Source organism: Mauremys mutica, chromosome 15, assembly GCF_020497125.1.
Source record: "Mauremys mutica isolate MM-2020 ecotype Southern chromosome 15, ASM2049712v1, whole genome shotgun sequence".
Taxonomy (NCBI): Eukaryota; Metazoa; Chordata; order Testudines; family Geoemydidae; genus Mauremys; species Mauremys mutica.
The window spans coordinates 30,259,561-30,279,083 of record NC_059086.1 but is presented as its reverse complement, the minus strand read 5'-3'; the positions used below and the strand labels follow the sequence as shown (position 1 = coordinate 30,279,083).

At 46.8% G+C, this 19,523-nt stretch overlaps 1 protein-coding gene across 3 annotated transcripts in view; it reads left to right on the top strand.

Annotated features, from left to right (window-relative positions):
- TRIM28 (tripartite motif containing 28) overlaps window positions 1–19,523 on the top strand; it is a 54,135-nt gene that overhangs the window by 10,539 nt on the left and 24,073 nt on the right. Inside the window, exon 1 of one of the 3 annotated variants that reach the window (XM_044989335.1) lies at window positions 11,869–11,908. The exons of the other annotated variants lie outside the window; for them this stretch is intronic. Coding sequence (XP_044845270.1) covers window positions 11,884–11,908 — 25 coding nt within the window. The 5' untranslated portion in view covers window positions 11,869–11,883. Of the gene's footprint in view, window positions 1–11,868; window positions 11,909–19,523 lie in introns of those variants that run through there. 3 annotated transcript variants of the gene reach the window in all.

Sequence of the window (19,523 nt, the reverse complement as noted above, 5' to 3'; positions counted from 1 at the left end):
AAATTGATTATTTTGGTCCCATTTTCATTGGTTTAATTAGATGGGTTTAACTTTGGATACAAAATAGATAAGGACTCTGAGCCCCCCTGTTGACTTTTTTTTGGTGACTCTGGAATCACACTTGGTTGTTAAAAATGCTTCTTGTTCCCTTTGTTGCGGTTTGACAGTTCCACACAAATGGGAAACTCTGAAAGCTGCTACACAGTGATGTCATGCGCAAAGTCTACACACTGGGAAGAATAGGGAAGTATTGCATTTTTCCAACTTTCCAGTCCTGGTAAATAAAATGTTGTAACAACAAGTAGTGAAAAAATGTTGAGAGTCAGGTGATCAAGTTGTAGAGGAAATCCCCTGACTTGTATTTTGTGGCAGGTAGGGGAGGAGGGAAGGACAAAGGTTCCCTGCATGAAGTGGAACATGGAAGGGCTAGACTTGGTGGAAAGTCCTTTAGTCCAGTTTTGTGACATGTAAACCTCTCTCCCTCAAGTCTGTAGCAGCTGTGGAATAAGTTTTAAAGATCTTGTATGTTGGCATGTAATTGCTTGTCTGGCTGCAAGCGTCCGTGTGTATTCTGGTCACTCCTAGATCCAGAATTAGGATTGTGACTTGCTTTGTAACCGTGTAGATTAGCTGTTCTGGTGACTACCCTAGAGCAGCATTTGGGGGGCACTGGCTGTGTTGTATCCCATGCGTGTAGGGGAAGAAAATGCAGTTGTACTGAGCTAGGAAAGGAGCAATATGTCTCCGCAAGCTCTACTGCCCTGGGGGACAGTATCTGTGTTGTAGAGCTTGTTTTGGTGTCCTCATGCACTGCTGCTGTAGATCCTGAACTGTGATGTGATATGAGACAAGATAGGTGTGCTAAGGGAAGCTACCCCGTATATGGGCAGTGTCAAACTCGGAACACCATCATCCAGAAATTACCTGTGATGTCCTACCATGACGACAAACCTTTGCACCTTTGAAGTATTATGGGATATGGGTGAATTGCCATTAGAAAACCAGGTTTTTTTTTCAGTTCCTGGTGGGGGAAATTCTAAACACTGATCTAGATGTAGAGCCTTGCGCAGATACAAAAATGCATATCCGCATCCAATCCACATTTGCAGGGCTGTACACTGGGGCTGGGCTGAGGCTCCGAGGCACACTCTTCTGCCCCTCCCCCCCACCGGGCACCTGGTCAGGTGGATGGTCTGCTGCGGCTCCCTAGCTGGGCTCCACTCTGGCCTGGGGAGGGTGGTGGGGGGGGAAACCTGTGGAGCTGCCCAGGGGCATCTCAGGATCCCTGCCCAGGACAGGTAGAGAGTCCCCCACAGCTGCCTGCCTGGCTTACTGTGACTGGGGACCCCCCGCCCACTGGAACCCAGGTCAGGGAGCTGCACTGTCAGCTGTGGGGAGACTGAGTCCCTCCACCTGCCCTAGATGGGGGCGGGGGAGCAGCCTCAGGCCTGTGTCTCTGCCCCCCAGGCTCCCCACACAGGTCAGGTGGGAAGGACCCAGGCTCCCCACCGCTGCCAGTGCTGATCTCCGTGACCCAGCTCCAGCTAGGGGTGGTTTTTAGAGCCACAACCCAGCCACAGTAAGAGCTGGGCAGTCAGCTGTGGGGAGTTGCGCTGGACCCTCCACTTGCCCTGGATGGGGGGCTGGAGCAGCTCCCTGCCCAGTGGTCCCTGCCCTCCAGGTCCCCCACCCATTCTAGGTGGAGGGTCTGCAGTGTGATTCCTCACAACTGCCCTCCCGTCTCTTACAGTCAGTCCTGCACAGATACAAAATTTGTATCTACATCTGCGCTATCCACAAGATGTGGATATCCACGGATATAGAGCAGATATCTGTAGATTTGCAGGGTTCTGTAGATCTATTTTTTTAAATTAGTGTTGCAGTGGTACAGTTTGTCTTCAGACTATCTGTGTGTAAAGTTGTCCTTGGTGCTGAGGTGCAAAGCAGACTTAGAACAGTTTTAAGTTGTTAGAGCATGAATAGGCAAAGGGTTTCTTTTAAAAAATGTCAGGCATCTCTCTCCACATTTCCTCCTGCCCATCCTAACAGGTTTTTTTTTAAAAAAAAAAAAAAGCTTACATTGTGGCTATGTATAACCTTTAATGAGGAATGTGCACTTTGCTGAGTTTGGGAAGAAAATCTAGGCATTAGTCTAGTTTGGAAACTCGGTATGATCATAGGAAGTGCTGGATTGGATCAGATCCATGGTCCATTTTGTCAAGTTCTTGTCTCTGAACAGTGGTTGGCAGAAGATGTTTCAGAGGAAGGTGTGAAACCTCCTAATCCCTGATAGTTAGAGATGAGCTTAAACCTTGAAGCATGAGGCTTAATAGCTCTACACAAACATGTTAAATAGTCTAACTTGGTATTCTTCATTCTTGCCTAAGTTTTTGGCCTCAATGAGAGCTCTAGGATTCTGCATTGCGCCTACCAATGGTGTCTAGTCTCGCTTTCCTGTAGCTGCTGCTGCACTATATATGTGGAAGGTTCCTGATTGGAAGTAGTTAAAAATTACTTGTATAGGCCCAGTGCGTTTGGCACTGGAGAGAGGTCATTGGCCCCCATGCATGTGGTCACCCAGAGACACTATAATAGAGGTCTTCCGTTGTCATTGAACAGGCTTTCCAGATGCATGGGCTCTGCAATTTTATACTAAAAAACAGGGCCGGCTCCAGACCCCAGCACGCCAAGTGCGTGCTTGGGGCGGCATGCTGCAGGAGGGCGGCAGGTGGCTCCGGCGGACCTCCCGTAGGCGTGCCTGCAGGAGGTCCAGTGGAGCCGCGGGGCCGGCGACCACCAGAGCGTGCTTGGGGCGGCGCAATTCCTAGAGCTGCCCCTGCTAAAAAAAATCATAGTAAATATCTGCTTATTACAGTAGTGCAGTCTCAGCTTTGTACCTATATTATCTTCCACTGAAATAGATACATGTGATATGATCTCAGCAGTGTGTGCAATCGGATTCCTCCCTTAAATACTTAGGCAAAAATGTTAAACTTGCAAACTTACTGTTGCCTTAAGGGCAGAAGGCCTGAAAATTCCAACTTTCATGTTTGGACAGACAAGTCGAGTGAGATAATATCTCTTGGATCAACTTCTGCTGGTGAAAGATGTTTTTGAGCTTACACAGAATTCAAGTCTGGGAAAGGTACTCAAAAGGTATGTCTACACTGCAGTTGGCATGTGCCAGCTGACTTGGTTGAAGGGGCTGTTTGTGGTGTAGATATTCAGGCTTTGCCTGGAGCCAGGCTCTAGGACCTGGCGAGGTAGGCAAGTCCCAGAGCTCTTGAGCCCAAACATCTACACTGCAATTAAAGAGCCCCATAGCCCGGGTCAGCTGGCACTAGCCAGCTGTGGGTGTCTAATAGCAGTGTAAACATACTGTGGTAAGGCACCTGTTTTCTCTTGCCAGACTTATTGTTTCCCCCTCTGGCAATGACGGGCCTGGGGTAATCAGCCCCACTCAGGCAGGGTTTGCCTTCCCCCTTCTGTACTTCCTTGGTCATATTTTCAGGGTAGGCCTGAGGGTCGGTCGAAGGAGTGATTCTCCACCAAATAAAAAGGAAACAGTATCATAAAAGCAGGGAGGTACCTTTTGCTCCTGCCCTCACTGGAGCAAGTTGTCATCTGGTTGGTTGTCCTGGAGTGTCAGTCCTTCCCCTAGCAGGCACTCAGGTTTGGCTGTTGCCCTTATGGGAAGGAATAGTCTCTCAGCCTGCAACAGCCTATTTCCCTGCTGCCACTAGCCTGGCAGCAGCTTGTCCTGTCCTTAGTCTGTCATTTGCTCTCCCCAGGGGAGGGGTTTTTAAAGGCCTCAGGCAGCCCTTAATTGGATTCAGGTGTGTAACCTCTTCTCAGCTTGTAGGAAAAAGGGCCTTTAACATTCTAGGGCTAATATATTGGCCTTCCAGGACCACCTTGCAGCTACCCCGCCTGATTTTGTGTCACATCCCCACTTCCTGTTCAACCCCGTGGGGTTGGGCTACTTGGGTTGAAAAACAGTGCACCCTTGACAGGCCATCAGCGTTGCTATACCTGGTCCCTGACCTGTTGCACTCTGAAGTGGAAGTGTTGTAATGACAGGAACCATCTTGTTACCCTTGTATTTCTTTTTGTTTGGTGCATCTGTTTCAGGGGGACATGATCAGTGATGAGGGCAAACCTCTGTCTGAGAAGGTTGTAACAGAGGGTTTCCATGGCCCACTTTACCGGAAGGCATTCTTTCTCTACCACAACGTACTTTTGTTCTTTATGGGCAAGAGTTTCCTACTAAGGAACAGGATTGGGTGTTCTTCCTCTCCTACCATTTGAGAAAGCACAGCTCCCAACCTCGGAGGCATCGGTTTGCAGTGTATAAACTCCTTCTCAATGTCTGGGGCTACTAGCACTGGGTTACTGTAGAGGGTGGTCCTCAGGTCTGTAAAAGCTGCTTCAGCTGCACCAGTGCATTTCACTGTTTGGGTCCTGGGCTTTTATCAGATCCATCAACGACTATGCTCTGGTAGTAAAGTAGGGAATGAATGGCCTATAGTACCCAACTGTTCCCAGGTATGCTCTGAGCTGTTCCTTCCAGATCGGTTGGGGCCAACTTTATATCACCTCTAACTTGTTCAGTTGGGGCTTCGCTATGCCCCTCCCCATGATGTACCTGATGTATTTGGCTTCTGCTAGTCCTATTGCACATTTGGAGGGATTCAAGTGAGTCTTGCCTTCCTTAGGGTATCCAATACTGCTTCCACCTTTTCTAGATGCATCCCCCAGTCTGGGCTATGGATGATGACATCATCCAGGTAAGCAGCTGCATACTTGCCATGTGGATGCAACAGGTGTTCCATGAGCTGCTGGAAGGTTGCGGGAGCCCCATGTAATCCAAAAGGGAGGAGGACCATGTACTGGTACAATCCTTCTGGTGTAGAAAATGCAGTCTTCTCTTCGGCTTCCTTGGCCAGAGGGATTTGCCAATAATCTTTGGTCAGGTTAAGGGTGGACAAAAAACTGGCTTTTCCCAATTGGTCGATTAGTTTGTCTGTACGAGGTATGGGGTAAGCATCGAACTGGGACACCTTGTTTAATTTTCAGAAGTCATTGCAGAACCTCATGCTGCCATCTGGTTCAGGTATGAGGATGATTGTACTGGACTATTGACTATGGGACTCCTCAACCACTCCTAGCTCTAGCATTCTCCTAATTTTAGTCCTGATCTCCTCTTTTTGTCTCTGGGATCTGGTAGGGCTTAATGTTCACCTTTACTCCAGGATATGTGATGATATAATCAACTTCTGTGATCCTGCTTGGCTTCTCTGGGAACACATCGGGGTTCCGTTCATATTGATAACGTCTACTCGTTCAGGGGTCAATTCAGGGAATATTCCCACCTGTCCCTGATGTTTGTTTTTCTTGCGGTGGCATCTCCAGGGTGAACAGATGAAACAGGTTCATGGCTGTCCTCTCAAATGGGATGTTGGTAATTGGCAAAGGTACTATTGGGGCCCTTAAGTGTGGTCGGGGCCATGTAACTGGCACTTTGGGCAGGAGGCACAATATTGTCAATCCTCCATAGGATTTAATGGAGGGTCTTATCTATCCCTAACTGTACTCCAAACAAATGACTGATCTAGGTCCAACGCTGCCCTCTGGTGCCTTCGCAGTACCAAGAGTTGCTCCACTTCTTGCTCTTCCATTTGAGCTACTCTATATAACAGGTCCCTTTTTATCATGGAGTATAGCCCTAGGCCTTCGGTTTTCCCCTCCACCGGGACTCCATTCACCTCAATGACCTCCTTCCTAATACTATCATATAGCAGGTCATTGGCCTGATCTTGCCCAAAATTCTCAAATGAAGATCCAATATGCCCAAACTCAAAGGGGCCTACTTTTGTTTCCCTCTCAGGGTTGGTCTCTGGAAGGTTCCCTCTGGGTTGGGTACAGCTTCTGGCTCATCAACCCTCTGCATTATTCCCCTGCCAGCTGGACACGATTTCTTCCCTACAAGTGCAGCATTTTGGTTCTGGGCCAGAATCCTGGTACCTAACCTCTTGTCTGCCCTCCTTTCTCACCTAGGCCTGGTCTACACTGGGAGGGGGGAAGAGGTCAATGTAAGAGATGCAACTACAGCTACGGGAATAGCATATCTGAAGTAGCCGTATCTTCTTTCAATTTACCTCCTATCCTCATGGCGCGGGATTGATGGCCGCAGCTCCCCCGTCAACTCCGCTCTCGCTGTTCGTCCTGGGCTAATTCACAGAAGACCAGGAGAGGGCTAGTTCCTGGGGTCATTGTATCAGTAATCCCAGGGTTACTACCCTCCTCTGACTCATCTCTGGGGAGTAGGCCTTCAAACCCTGTGAAGTCTTGTCTTATAAGGACCAGTTATTGGAGTTTGGAACCACCCCTGCTGTCACCCTTGTGGTATTACTCTCCTGGACCTCAATTTGTAAAGGGATGGTCGGATAATAGATAGCACCATGTATAGGTTATTCTGGGGTGCTACAGCTGGTCTCACCCCACTAGTTTCCTTGAGACCAGCGTGACAGCACTTCCAGAGTCCACTAATGCAATGGTCTATGTCATTTATCTTAACTGCCACGTGTATCTATGTGGGGCCATCGTGACTCCCACAAGTTTTATCAAGCCCCGAAGATCTTCATGATCCCGTAGGTTCCACTGCATGGGTTCCTCCACATTAGGGCTCTGGGCAGCTGTATGCCCTACTTCCCCACAAGCATAACATCTGTATCCTGCTCAAAGGAAAACCCCACACAACATCTCCAGAAGACCAACCTGGGAGCTTAAATTCATAACTTTTAGACAATCATGAACTCAGACTCTGGATTTGTGGCTCAGTACAACAATCTATAACCCACTAATCCAGTGGCTCTCAACCCTTCCAGACTACAGTACCCCTTTCAGGAGTCTGATTAGTCTTGTGGACACCCAGGTTTCATTCCCTGAAAAACTATTTGCTTACAATATCAGAAATAAAAATAAGTGTCATAGCACACTTACTGAAAAATGGGTGACTTTAAATATTGTACTTGCATGTCAGTGTATAGTATATAGAGACATATAAACAAGATGTGAAATTTTAGTTTGTGCTGACGTCACTAGTGCATTTTATGTAGCCTGTTATAAAACTACGCATGTATCTAGATGAGTTGATGTACCCCCGGGGGTACACGTTCTCTTGGTTGAGAACCACTAACGCTCCCTTTGCCCTACAACTGCAAGGGTGTAACAGTCCGTTCACCTTTGTGTTTAGCTGCGGCACTCCAAGTACCATTCCCAAACCTGAAGAAGAGCTCTGTGTAAGGCCTAAAGCTTCTCTCACCATCAGAGGTTCATCCAATAAAAGATGTTACCTCCCACCTTTTCTCTCTAATTTCATGGGACCCAACATTACAAACAACTGTTGTCAAGATGCTGAAAATCTGCCCTTTTCACTTTGATGTCTGCTCGACTCTGCAAACACCATAAATGCAGCTCTAAAAAACGTCATTTATAGAGTCTTGCCCGGGAACTATTTTTTGACCCTGTTCCTATCCCACCCTGCAATACCTGCTCCTACATTTTTCTTGCATTTTTATCCTGCTCCCACCCTCAAACTTTAGATCCCACAACAGATTTCCCTGCGCTACTGAAAAACAAAGGTTGGTTAGTATATTTTATACATAAGGAATTCAGGCACAATTTTTACTACTAAAAATAAAACATCTTGTTTAAACTGTCATAAATAAATAACAGTTTCTGGTAGGCTTTTCTTGATAAACTGAGAGATTTGTTTTCCCACAAGTACTGCAGTCTGGGTTTTTTTGGTCCATCCAATCTGTACCACAAAGTGAGTTTTACCTGCTTCTGCTATTATGGCAGCTGGTCCTGTGGGACCTGCAGGATCCCAGTCCCGCTGTATTGCTCTATGCCGGGGTGGGCGAACTTTTTGGCCCAAGGGCCACAATGGGGAATAGAAATTGTATGAGAGCCATGAATGGTCACAAAGTTAGGGTGGGGAGGGGTGTGTGGGCTCTGGGGTGGGGCTTGGAATGAGTGTAGGAGGGTGCTCTGGCCTAGGACTAAGGGGTTTGGAGGGTGGGGTGCAGGCTCTGAGATGGGGCTGGGAATGAGAGGCTTGGGGTGCAGGAGGGTGTTCTGGGCTGGGATCGAGGGGTTTGGAGAGTGGGAGGAGGAGCAGGGCTGGAGCAGGGGGCTGGGGCGTGGGGAGAGGCTCAGGGGGTGCAGGCTCCGAGCAGCGCTTGCCTCAAGCAGCTCCCTGAAGCAGTGGCATGTTTGTTCTCCTGCTCTGCTCTTCTGTGGACGGGTGGCCAGGCAGATCTGCATGCTGCCTCATCCGCAGGCACTGCCCATGCAACTCACATTGGAGCATGTAGGAGCCGGAGCGGGCCCATGCCACGGCTTCCCGGAGCGGCGTGGTCTGGACCTGACCCTGTGCCCCATCTGAAGCGCCAGAGCAGGGCTGAGCCGTGTGGTCCGGCCCCCGACCCAGTGTCCCAGCCAGGGCGGGGGCCAGCTTAAAATGGCTCACAGGCGGTAGTTTGCCTACCATAAGTTCTATGCACTTATGATAACTGTTGCAACTGATGGGTGATCCTTAAATTCAAAATTAAATTACTTTATCAAAATGTTCACCTCTAAAATCACACGGACATAGATTGTTGTGATTTTTGTTTATATGTAGCTATGAAATGCCTGCATGCAGTTATGATCACCAGTCGTATTGAACAAAATTATTGGTTGCAGTTGGATTTTAGGATGAAATCTGGACTGAACAGCTGTGTCCCCATAGTTCTCCAACCTGCGGTGTCTTTTTTTTACACTGCTCTGCTGCGAGAGTAACAACTCTTGGTGGCTCTCATAACCTCCAGCATGTAAAGGATTCCCAGCTGTACTTTGAGTGCTGTGGCCAGTCACTCTTGAATTACACTGCAGAGCAACACCAGCAAATTCCCAGTCCCAGGCTTTCCCCAGTAATGTGTATCTTGTACTGCCCAGCCCTCTCCTGGAGGACACAAGCTCATATAAAGTCTGTCATTTTCTTAATATAAAATGATATGCACAAATCTTGTTATCCCAAATGGAGTTTCCCAAACACTTCAGTCCAAGCACACTGGTTTAGATAAAACAATTAAACAAGTTTTAACTACAGAAAATAGATTTAGTGATTACAAGTAATGAAGTATAAAAGTCAGAATTAGCTGCATTTTACCTTTTATTTCTTTGTAACCAACATCTAACTTATCAAGCTAAGTGACTTCAAAGCAAAAGTTTCTCACCACATGTTTTAGCAGTCTTACTGGATGAATTCCTTTCTGCCAGGATCCCTCCCTGGTCCAGTAATACTTTTTTGTGGTTCAGGTGTCGCCTGAGTGCTATGAGTAGAGATGAAGGGAGAGCTCTTTTGGTGTCTGTTCCCTTTTCTTATAGTTTTTTCTTTAAAAATCATTTGCAGCTGAGGTTCCGGAGACAGCAAGTCTTGGGGGGATGGGACCCTCCACTGTTTCTTTGCCAAAATGTAGGTTTCTTGTTCATGCCCTTTTTTCTGCCAATGAATGACTGCTTAACCAGGTGATAATCCATGTGATTTTGTTGACACTTATCTGAGGCATTAGTTTGCTTTTTGTCTCTGAGGAACTGGTTTGTGCCTGTTGGAACTTAAAACATCTCAGCAATGTCATACAGTGGAATTTTATTTTAACTTTACAATGTTGCCACACCATCAGGACAATCAGCAAATTGAGTTTTTCAAATTATCTCACAAGACATCCTTTGTACAAAATTTCAGTCTTGTAACATGGGTGACTTAGGTTTAGGTGCCAAATGAGTCACATGGAGCAGGGCACAGCTAGATTTTGAGTGTGGGTGCAAAAAGGCAGTGTCAAGGCCAGAAAGGAAGGACCACTGTCATTTAGGGCAAGTCTACACTTAAAACACTGCATCAGGTGCTGTAGTGCTTAAGTGAATATGCTCCTGTGCTATTGGGGGAGAGCTCCTTAATGACACCCCCCCCCCCCATGTCTACATGGGGTTAAGGATGGTATAACTATGCAAGTCAGGTGTGGCATTTTCACACCCGAGTGACATACTGACACAGGTCTGTAGTACAGAATTGGCCTTAGCCTGATCTCTTGCATAACGGGACGGAGAACCTCTCCATGGTTTTGAGCCCAGTAACCGGTGATTGGCTAGATCAGGGGTAGGCAACCTATGGCACGCGTGCCGAAGGCGGCACACGAGCTGATTTTCAGTGGCACTCACGCTGCCCAGGTCCTGACCACCAGTCCAGGGGGCTCTGCATTTTAAGTTTAAATGAAGCTTCTTAAATGTTTTAAAAACCTTATTTACTTTTAAATACAATAGTTTAGTTATATATATTAGACTTATAGAAAGAGACCTTCTAAAAACATTAAAATGTGTTACTGGCACGCAAAACCTTAAATTAGTGAGTAAATGAAGACTTTGCACACCACTTCTGAAAGGTTGCTGACCCCTGGGCTAGATTGAATCTCTTAGAACTTGTGTATGCTAGGAAGTGTGTGTGTGCTGTGACAAAGCTCTGTCCTTGTCTCCATGGGTCTTGTGTTTCCTGATGGATTTCAGTAGCCTCAGAAGCTCACTGTGACCCTCTACTTAACCCTTTTCTCTCTAGAGACAAGGGTCACAGTCTACTGAGCCATTTTCATCATAAGCCAGCGACGGAAGTGAGGAGAAGCTCCCCTCCCTTGCACAGTCTCTGTCTCCCTGATTAATCAGGGGGCAAAAGGGAGGGGGGAGAGAGAGCCCAGGCCTGCCCTCTAATCCAGGCTCCAGCCTAGGGACCTTAATAGTATCAGCTACGGTAGCTGACCTTTTAGGAACAGGATATGTACAATTCCCTGGGCTACTTCCCCACAGCAGCCCCCACTTCCTCAAGCTCCACTTCACCCTTACCTCAGGGCCTCCTTCCCTTGTGCCTGATATGGTGTGTTCAGCTCAGTCTCTCCAATAGCGCAACTTCTCACAGCTCCTGACATGTATGTCCACCTGACTAACTGAGAGGCTTTTAACTAGTTTCAGCCAGCCCCTGATCGGCTTCAGGTGTCCTAATCAACCTAGCATCCTCCCTGCCTTCTGGAAAGCTCTTCATTGGCCCCAGGTGTCTTAATTGACACCTGGAGTAGCTGCCATTTACTTATCCTGGTACCAGGATTTGTTTAACCTGGGGCTAATATATCTATCTCCCACTACTTTTCTATAGCCCTCTGGCCTTGCCCTGCCACAGTGCATTTACTTGATTGAAAATCCCGTTTAATATCAGTGTGGGCACAGTTACCTTTGCATCTATTTTGGATGGTTAAATTATAGCCTGGATCAGTTGATACTCAGACCTCAGTGGTTCAGGAGCCAAATTAGCATTACGCAAAAGAGCCACGTCGTGTGAATTCATTGTTTCATTTACATTATTACTATTTTTATCACAGTGGTTAATAATTAAATCAGTGTTTTAATATTGTGCTGCAAAGAATTGCAGGAGACACATTAAAGAGCTGCTTGTGAGCCTCAGTCTGAGTATCACTGGCCTAGGTCCTTCCCTAAGATCGTAGCCTGAATTAAAGGACTACTTAGGGCATGCCTATACTCAGGGAAAGTTAAGTGTGCTGCAGGATGGGGTAAAGAACTGCCGAGTCATGTGACTCCCTGAGGTCAGCAGATGAGCATGTTAGCAGCCAGCTGATGTCTGCTTAGCTGCTGCCTGAGGAATAAGGTAGGGGGTTGCTGGTGAAGTTAAATAAGTTGAATGAGCGGCACCAACACCTGCAGTTGATTAATCTGTATAAATGAGTTTGCAGATGAGGTTCATCCCTCCAGCTCCAGACAGCCAAACTGAACACCGCATGCATGCATGGCTCTTTCTCGGTTTGGTGTGGGTTGCCCCAGGTTTCCTACTGCGACTTAAATATAAGGGCTTGTTGCATTGGGTTTTTTTGCACTGTTGTAGCTGCACTAGTGGAAACCTTTCATTTAGACATGGTGCATCAGTGTAAAAGGCTTGCACCCATGCAGCTTACTGTGGCTTGAGTCACTAGTTGCACTGGTGCTGCACATGTACATGGGGGAGAAGGGGGCTTGTTCCAATGCAGTTGAACCAATGCCCTGAGATGTACTCTGCTGTTACTTGGATGCATTTCCTCGGGGGAAGGTCTGTAAGCTAAATGCTTCATGGATTTTCAGCCTGGCTTAATTTACCTTTTTTCAGGTTGGAGCGGGTAATAGATGCTCATCTGGCTGCCTACAGGGATGGAAATAGTTTTGTGGTGTTGAAACTGGAAGAGTCTGGGCACATATTGAGTTCTTGCTGAGAGGTGGGAGGCTGTTTTAAGGTGCTTTCTGCACTAAAGATCTGTTAAATGCACTGACTGTAGCACTCAAACACAGCTTCTGGCTGGCTTTTGTGACTGCTTCCTTGTGTTGAGTTTTGGAATGAATTTGTATCCTTGGGGTAAATAGGCCAGCCTAAGGCCTTATCTTCATTCACAGTTCTACCGGTTAGACTAAAGGGGGTGATTCTAAACCAATTTAGTTAAACTGGCACAAAGCACTGTAGGCACTCTTATTCGGATTTAAACCTTTTTATATTGACTTAGCTTCAAGATCTACTTAAACTAACTCAATACAGGCCTGGTTGAAATCGGGTTAAGTGTCTACACCATGCTCTGCACTGGGTGAGTAAGTCTGTTTAAAACCACCACTGTCATCAAACTGATGCAGCACTGACTATAGATGAGGCTTAAGGCCTGAGGAGGGGAGTGCATTTCAAGCCAGCTCTTTCCCATTTGCTGCTGGGCCTCAAGACCTCCTCAGGAGGTCATCTAATCCAACCCCCTGCTCAAAGCAGGACCAATCCCCAACTAAATCCCCCAAATGGCCCCCTCAAGGATTGAACTCACAACCCTGGGTTTAGCAGGCCAATGCTCAAACCACTGAGCTATCCTTCCCCTGCAGTGAGGGGGACTTCCAGATACAAGCAGAGTCTGGAGTTCTGATTCAATGCAGGGGGCTGAAATGGCAGCCTGGTGCCTGGCTTAGCCATGCCATTGAACAGCCTGGCTAATGGGCTAGAACAGGATTCTCTTCTGAGGGGGATTTAGGAGAGACAAGTCTTTTGGAGGAAAAGTCCAGTCACCTGGACACCTGAAGCTGAGTGTATCCTGTAACTTGTGTGTATATATATTTTTATAACTTGTATATTTTTGGTGGCTCTCCCCAGGAGTTTTGCTGATAGCGCCTAAGCTGCATGGTGTAGTTTGGGGGGAAGGGCTGGGGGAGAGAGCGCAGAGGTAACTGCCATTTTAAGTACAACCATAAACCTTTCTCCCCCTATCCCTCTTCTCCATGGAAAGCATCCACTCTTCTGTCTGAACCTAGAGCAGGAATTCTGGCAGAGTTGTAAGTGTGAAGGGATCTGTCTTCAGTAGCCCTAGCTAGCTTTCCCCATTCTTCTAGTCCAGCCTGCACTCACAAATCTGTTAGCTCGCTGAGCCACCTGCTAGCCTGGGCGGCCATCCATGTAACTCAGTTGCTGTGGCTGAGCAGCATTCCTGCATGGCTGCATGCAGGAAACTTGCCATACCACTGGAAACTGGCCATTCCACATACCCTCCCCGCGGTCTCTTCTGTTAAACCCTCCCTGTCTACAGTAATTCCAAAGTCGGCAACTTGATGTGTTTAATTCCCAATCCCACTTTCCCAGTAAGACAATCTGTCTGGCTCCTTCAGGATCTAGGTTATTGTAACACTTCTGTTCAGTTGCTGTGCTTCTTCCTTGCAAGTCTAAAATGCGGGATGGGGAGGAAGGGAAAGGGCAGTACAGCATCTACTGTTCAAGCTTGACTGGCTACTGTTGGACACTGATCAGGGTGAGAGCAGTGTTTGGCATGTCAGTGTCTGGGAAGTTCAGGGTAACTCCTCCCTACAGTGCAGAGCACTTCTTACATGGCGGCTGGCTGAGTGCCACAGTCCACGTGCTCCCTTTCCGTCCTGGCTCTGTATTGTCTGCCGGTAACCACGCTCCCTTTGCATTGAGAAGCTGTGTGGCAGGCAGTTCTGCTGTGACACCATGTATTTCCTCTGGGGCGCCTTGGTCAGGCTGCAGCTGATCTTGGGATCATAGGGAGCTGTTGATACGCACCCAGGCCACATCTTACACTGCTGTAAACAGGAAGGGCAACACCTGTTAGCTGTCCCTGTAAAATCACAGTGGAGAGACAGCACTGTAGCGCTTAATGCCCCTGCCTGTTGCTAAACTTGCGGTGTTACTAATAGCACATAGGAGCCCGTCATGGACGAGGGCCCCACTGTGCTGTGCACTGTACAAACCTAGAACAAGGAGTCCCTGTCCCAAAGAGCTGGTACAGTGTTGTCAGCTAGCTGCAGCGCTTGTCTCCACTAGGACTATGCAGTGAGATGGCTAATGGGAATTAATTATCCTGCTGTAAACACACCTTTTTATGGCAGTGAAGACATAGCCACAGATGCAGATGAACAGGCTGTAGGCTGATTGCAAGTTGATTACACCCCAGAGGAGATGCAAGTGAAAGTGTAGCAATGTGGGGAAGCTGGGGTGAAGATGAGTCAGCGGCCTGGAGAATGCTGGCAAGGCAGACGCTGGCCTAGATCCTAATGGTGGAAGGTTTAATTCTGAGTGGGGGATTTCCAGTGAGCCCCTGGCTTGTCCTAAAGGGGTAAGATGTAAACCCTTCACACATGTCAATAACGTGCTGCCACTGGTAATTAGTACCGAGAGTCAATGTTGGGATATTGAAAGTCTTTTTCCTGAGTGTCTGGCTGGAGAGTCTTGCCCGCATGCTCGGGGTTCAGCTGATCGCCATATTTGGGGTCAGGAAGGAATTTTCCTCCAGGGTAGATTGGCAGTGGCCCTGGAGGTTTTTCGTCTTCCTCCGCAGCATGGGGCAGGGGTCGCTTGCTGGAGGATTACCTGCTACTTGAAGTCTTTAAACCAGGATTTGGGGACTTCAACAGCTGAGTCAAGGGAGAGAATTATTTCAAGAGTGGGTGGGTCAGCTTTTGTGGCCTGCATTTTGCGGCAGGTCAGACTAGATGATCATAATGGTCCCTTCTGATCTTAAGTTCTATGATGCTATGTCAATGCCAAAGCTGACCTGTGAGTGGGACACCAATATCCATATTTTGCAGAGGGGTAGTTGTGGCAGGGTCTCCTGACTCCCAATTCTTGAACCCCAGTGCTTCCCCCACCCTTATCACCACACTGACCAGAGGGCAAGAATGTGACCTTCACTGAGGTGCTGGCTATGTCTCAGTCTGGTCTGGGCCAGAGCCACAGGTGTTGCTTAGCAGTGGGAGTTGCAATGAGGCATGCCTCTGGTTACCTTGATCACCTACTTGTCAGTTCCATTGTACTCCCAGGGTAGTGCCCTTAAACAAGCAAATGCCTTGGGGCCCGTTTTGTCAAGATCTTAACATCTGCCTTTGGGCTTGCAGCAGGGAATGCTCCTTAAACAGTGATAATGCTTCTGCTGGTGGGCGTGTTGCAGAGGAAACAACACAAATTCCTAGGGCACTAGTGATGCTGGGGCTTCCTGCCTGCATGGCAGTCTTTTTTTCTAATGGAGAACTGGATTTGTTCAAATACTTGAGCTTTCAAGTCTATTTTAATGCTAAAACCTGTCTGCTACCTTGTATTGAAGGAAGTGATTTATTTTCTTCCCCTGTTTTGTAAGGGTGGTTCAAGTTTCTGCTTGTTCTTTTATTCCCAGTGCCTTTAGTGTCTGAACTAAAATAACTTTCTCCTCCTGTAACTAATGCGTGAGGATGCTTAGCATATGTGTGTCTCAGTGAAATCTGTTCGTTAAGGGATATGATGGATTCTGTCCCTTGAAACTAGAAGTCTTAATAGTAAAAGCCTCTGATTCAACCATGTGAATGAGCTCAGTTTAGTGAACACTGGGAGAAATACATTGTTACACAAAGGGTCAGACTAGATGATCCATTTTAGCCTTGAGACCTGTGAAGGCAGACGAGGTTCCTCTCATAGTGCCTTTGCACCTCCCAAACATTTAAGAATTTTTCAGACTGGGCCATCTTAATTAACTAAAAAACCCCAAAGCCCCATACTCTTATACATCAAGGAAACAAGAGGGCACAAATCCATCTGGTCATCTCTTCTACGGATCACATCTTAATATAGCGAAAGTGGCTCTTAATTTCACTCTTTTTAAAAAAAGAACGTAGAGATCTTTGGATGAAAGACAAGATGCGAGGCGCTGGTGCTGAAGAAGTGGAACTGCTCTGTAATTTATGATGACCCTGGTACTTGCATGGTTTAGTTTAATGCAGGAATTGTCAGTGTAAACAAGCAGGAAGGGAAGAATTGCGCTAGATAAACCACTTCTCAGGAAACACTTGATGTCAAGCCTGGGAAATCCAAAAGACTGCAGCAGTTTGAAAAAGCAACACTGGAGAGGGAGGGAAGTTTGAGGAGACTAGACTGGCAAATAGAACCTCACTGGAGTGACTGAAGAGATTAGGCCTGCCTAGCTCAGGATGGCAGGATTAATAGGGCTTGGGGTAAGATGTTGTTTTTGTTTTGTTTTTGTTTGTTTTTGTCTTGCTCTGAAGTTCCTGCTATTAAAATGAACAGTTGGTATGTTTCTTCACAGGATGCTGCTGTTCCCTGTGTCCAGAATGGAAGTAGTACAGATGTCCAAGCCCTGTTGGACATGTGATAAAGTATGGTTGATGTATAGGATGTGGTGGCCTAGGGGACTGAGTGATAGAATTGTGTAATCCCACTCAGAGGAGATAAAGGCATTAGGCCAGAAGGATCTGCTCTAGGAATTATTTTGGGGAATTTCTATGTCTGGTGCCATACAGGGGGTCAGACTAGATCACAATGGTTCTCTGACTGGTTCCCCCTCTGTTGTACCACTGAGCCCTCTGACCCACCTTCTCAGACTGTGCTGCTGTGACAAGTTACAAAGCCCTCCAGCTTGCACTTTCACCATCATTCACACAGTTAGGGGCACCCCCAGCTGCAGTCCCATGCAGGCTTTCTAACCACCAGCTTAGGGCCCCAGAGCAGCACTATCCTGCCTTGGTCAAATCTGGCCAGTGTATTGGGTCTAACATCTGGTCTGCCTCTCCCTCAATGTGAAGAGGACCATAGATACCTTAGTCAAACCACAATGGGTTGTCTTAAAACAAAATAAGTTAATTAACTACAAAAGGATAGATTTTAAGTGGTTAAGTGATAGCAAACAGATCAAAGCACATTACTTAAGTTGTGTTTATTTACTGAAAGTGAGCTTAACCAACTGGATAGGTAAGATATGAATTAATTCAACCTGAGTAATAAACAGGCTAGCAGATTCTTAAGACACAAAGCTGCCTTGGCTTTGCAGCTTGGGTTTCCCAGGTTTTCATACACAGGCTAGAAATCCTAGTCTGGAATCATCACTTCTCTGTTCCGTTTTTATTCCTCTGGTGTGGTGTTGCAGGGAGAGTGAGGTCCCCTCATGATGTCATTTCCCCCCTTTTATATCTTCCCACTTGCTGGAGAGCTCTTGCTGTGACCTGGGTCATACAGTTCCAGTTCCCATTGTGTAGTGCTGTCTGAGAGTTTCTGTTGTACGCAGTTCCAAGGGTAATCCTTGTGCTTGTGTGCATTTCCTCAATAAGCCATTAACATTGTTTGGCCTTTTTACTGTTGTACCTGAAAGGCTGCTTGTGGGCGTTTTCATCCTACATGTTTCAGTAACACGCATGTAGCCAAACTTCATATGACAATAGCACATACAATCCAACAAGAGATTAATGTCTAGCAGATCAAGACTTTTAGAATACTTCAAGGCATGCTTTGTACAAAACATCCTAATTACATGACAGTGGGGAATATCAGGGCGCTGGGTGTCTCAGGTTCCTTCTGGCCTTGGAATCTATGAATGAAAAAGGGTAGGGTGCAGCTAGCCTTGCAACCGGTACTGGCTGCTGATTCTCGTAACTGTTGTTGGACCAACTTCTGTTGGTGAGAGAAACTTATGAGCTTACACAGCTCTTCTTCAGTAAACTCCAAAGCTTGTCTCTCACCCACAGAAGTTGGTACAATAGAAGATGCTCTGCACCCGCCTTCTCTTAACATCCTGGGACCCACATGGCTACAACAACATAGCATCAAACTTGGTTAGTGGCTAAACACTCGTGTAGCATTGTACAAGTTTTAGGATTCAGATTTTAAAAAGCAGTTGAATTCCTCTTATGCCATTATCTTCAACAAGTTAATGAGTTTGTTTGCTTTGCGCACACTGACCCCATGCGATCCTAAGCTCTAATGATCTGGGGGAAACTCAATGGTAGGGGCAGCTCCTTGTATGAGCAGGGGATAAAACTTCAACTGGTTCTGACATACGTGAAAAATCGAACTAAAATCATGGAAAAGCTGAATGGCACTCGCTTTGGTTCCATGCTCAGCAATCTAAGACAAATCGAATGCTGTGTTTCAGAATGGGAGTTGGGCATGTTATCACTGACTTCAAAATGGGATGCTGACAAATTTATTGCCAAATTGCTTTGTCAGAAGTCTTGTGTATAGACTTTCTGCTCTAATTTAATACTTAGTTCAAAGTGTCTTGAAATGGGAACTTCAGGTCCATAGTGGGGGAGATGTTTCAGCTTTAACACCTGCCCACACTTTTGAATGTAGCTTTGTAAGGAAAAGGAAGCTTTTTTTGGGTTGCCCTACTTCATAGAATCATAGAATTCAAGATCAGAAGGGACCATTATGATCATCTAGTCTGACCTCCTGCAAGATGCAGGCCACATAAGCCGATCCACCCACTCCTGAACTAATTCTCTCCCTTGACTCTGCTGTTGAATGCTCCAAATCATGATTTAAAGACTTCAAGTAGCAGATAGTCCACCTCTACTTACAAAGGACCCTGTACAAATTGCCGCATTGGGTCTGTTTCTGGCCTGCTATGATTATCGTGGGACAAGGTGATGACCAGAGCAGTCAAAGCACCAGAAGTGAAGGGTTTGTCTTGTTCCTGGTTGGCATTACTGCTGTTGTATAGTTCTCAGCAGCAATCATTCCCTTCAGAATGTAGAGACTGAATTGAAGGCTGCCTTCCCACCTGAATTTCTTTGGAGCTGTGTCTCCATGGCTGCTGCATCCACAGCTCATGCCCAGGTGGCTACAGCATCATTTGTTTTGCTGAGCTGCACAGGTCTCCTGGAAGTTGCCCATCCCACCCAGGATGTGCCAAGCTGAAATTTATCCTTCTGCTGTGGTAGCTAGATAAAATGGGGAAAGGATTAGCCAGGTTACCTTATTATATATTCCAATTGCTGTGTCTGGGTTACACAGCACCTGTAGCCTTCACAGTTTGAACATAAATGTACTGAGGAATTCTGCCTCTCGGCATCTCTTTATTTGGTGGCTCTTCCTCAGTGTCCTTTCCCATCGGGCACTTTCCTAGATGAACTAGGAACTGAGTGTTCTGGAT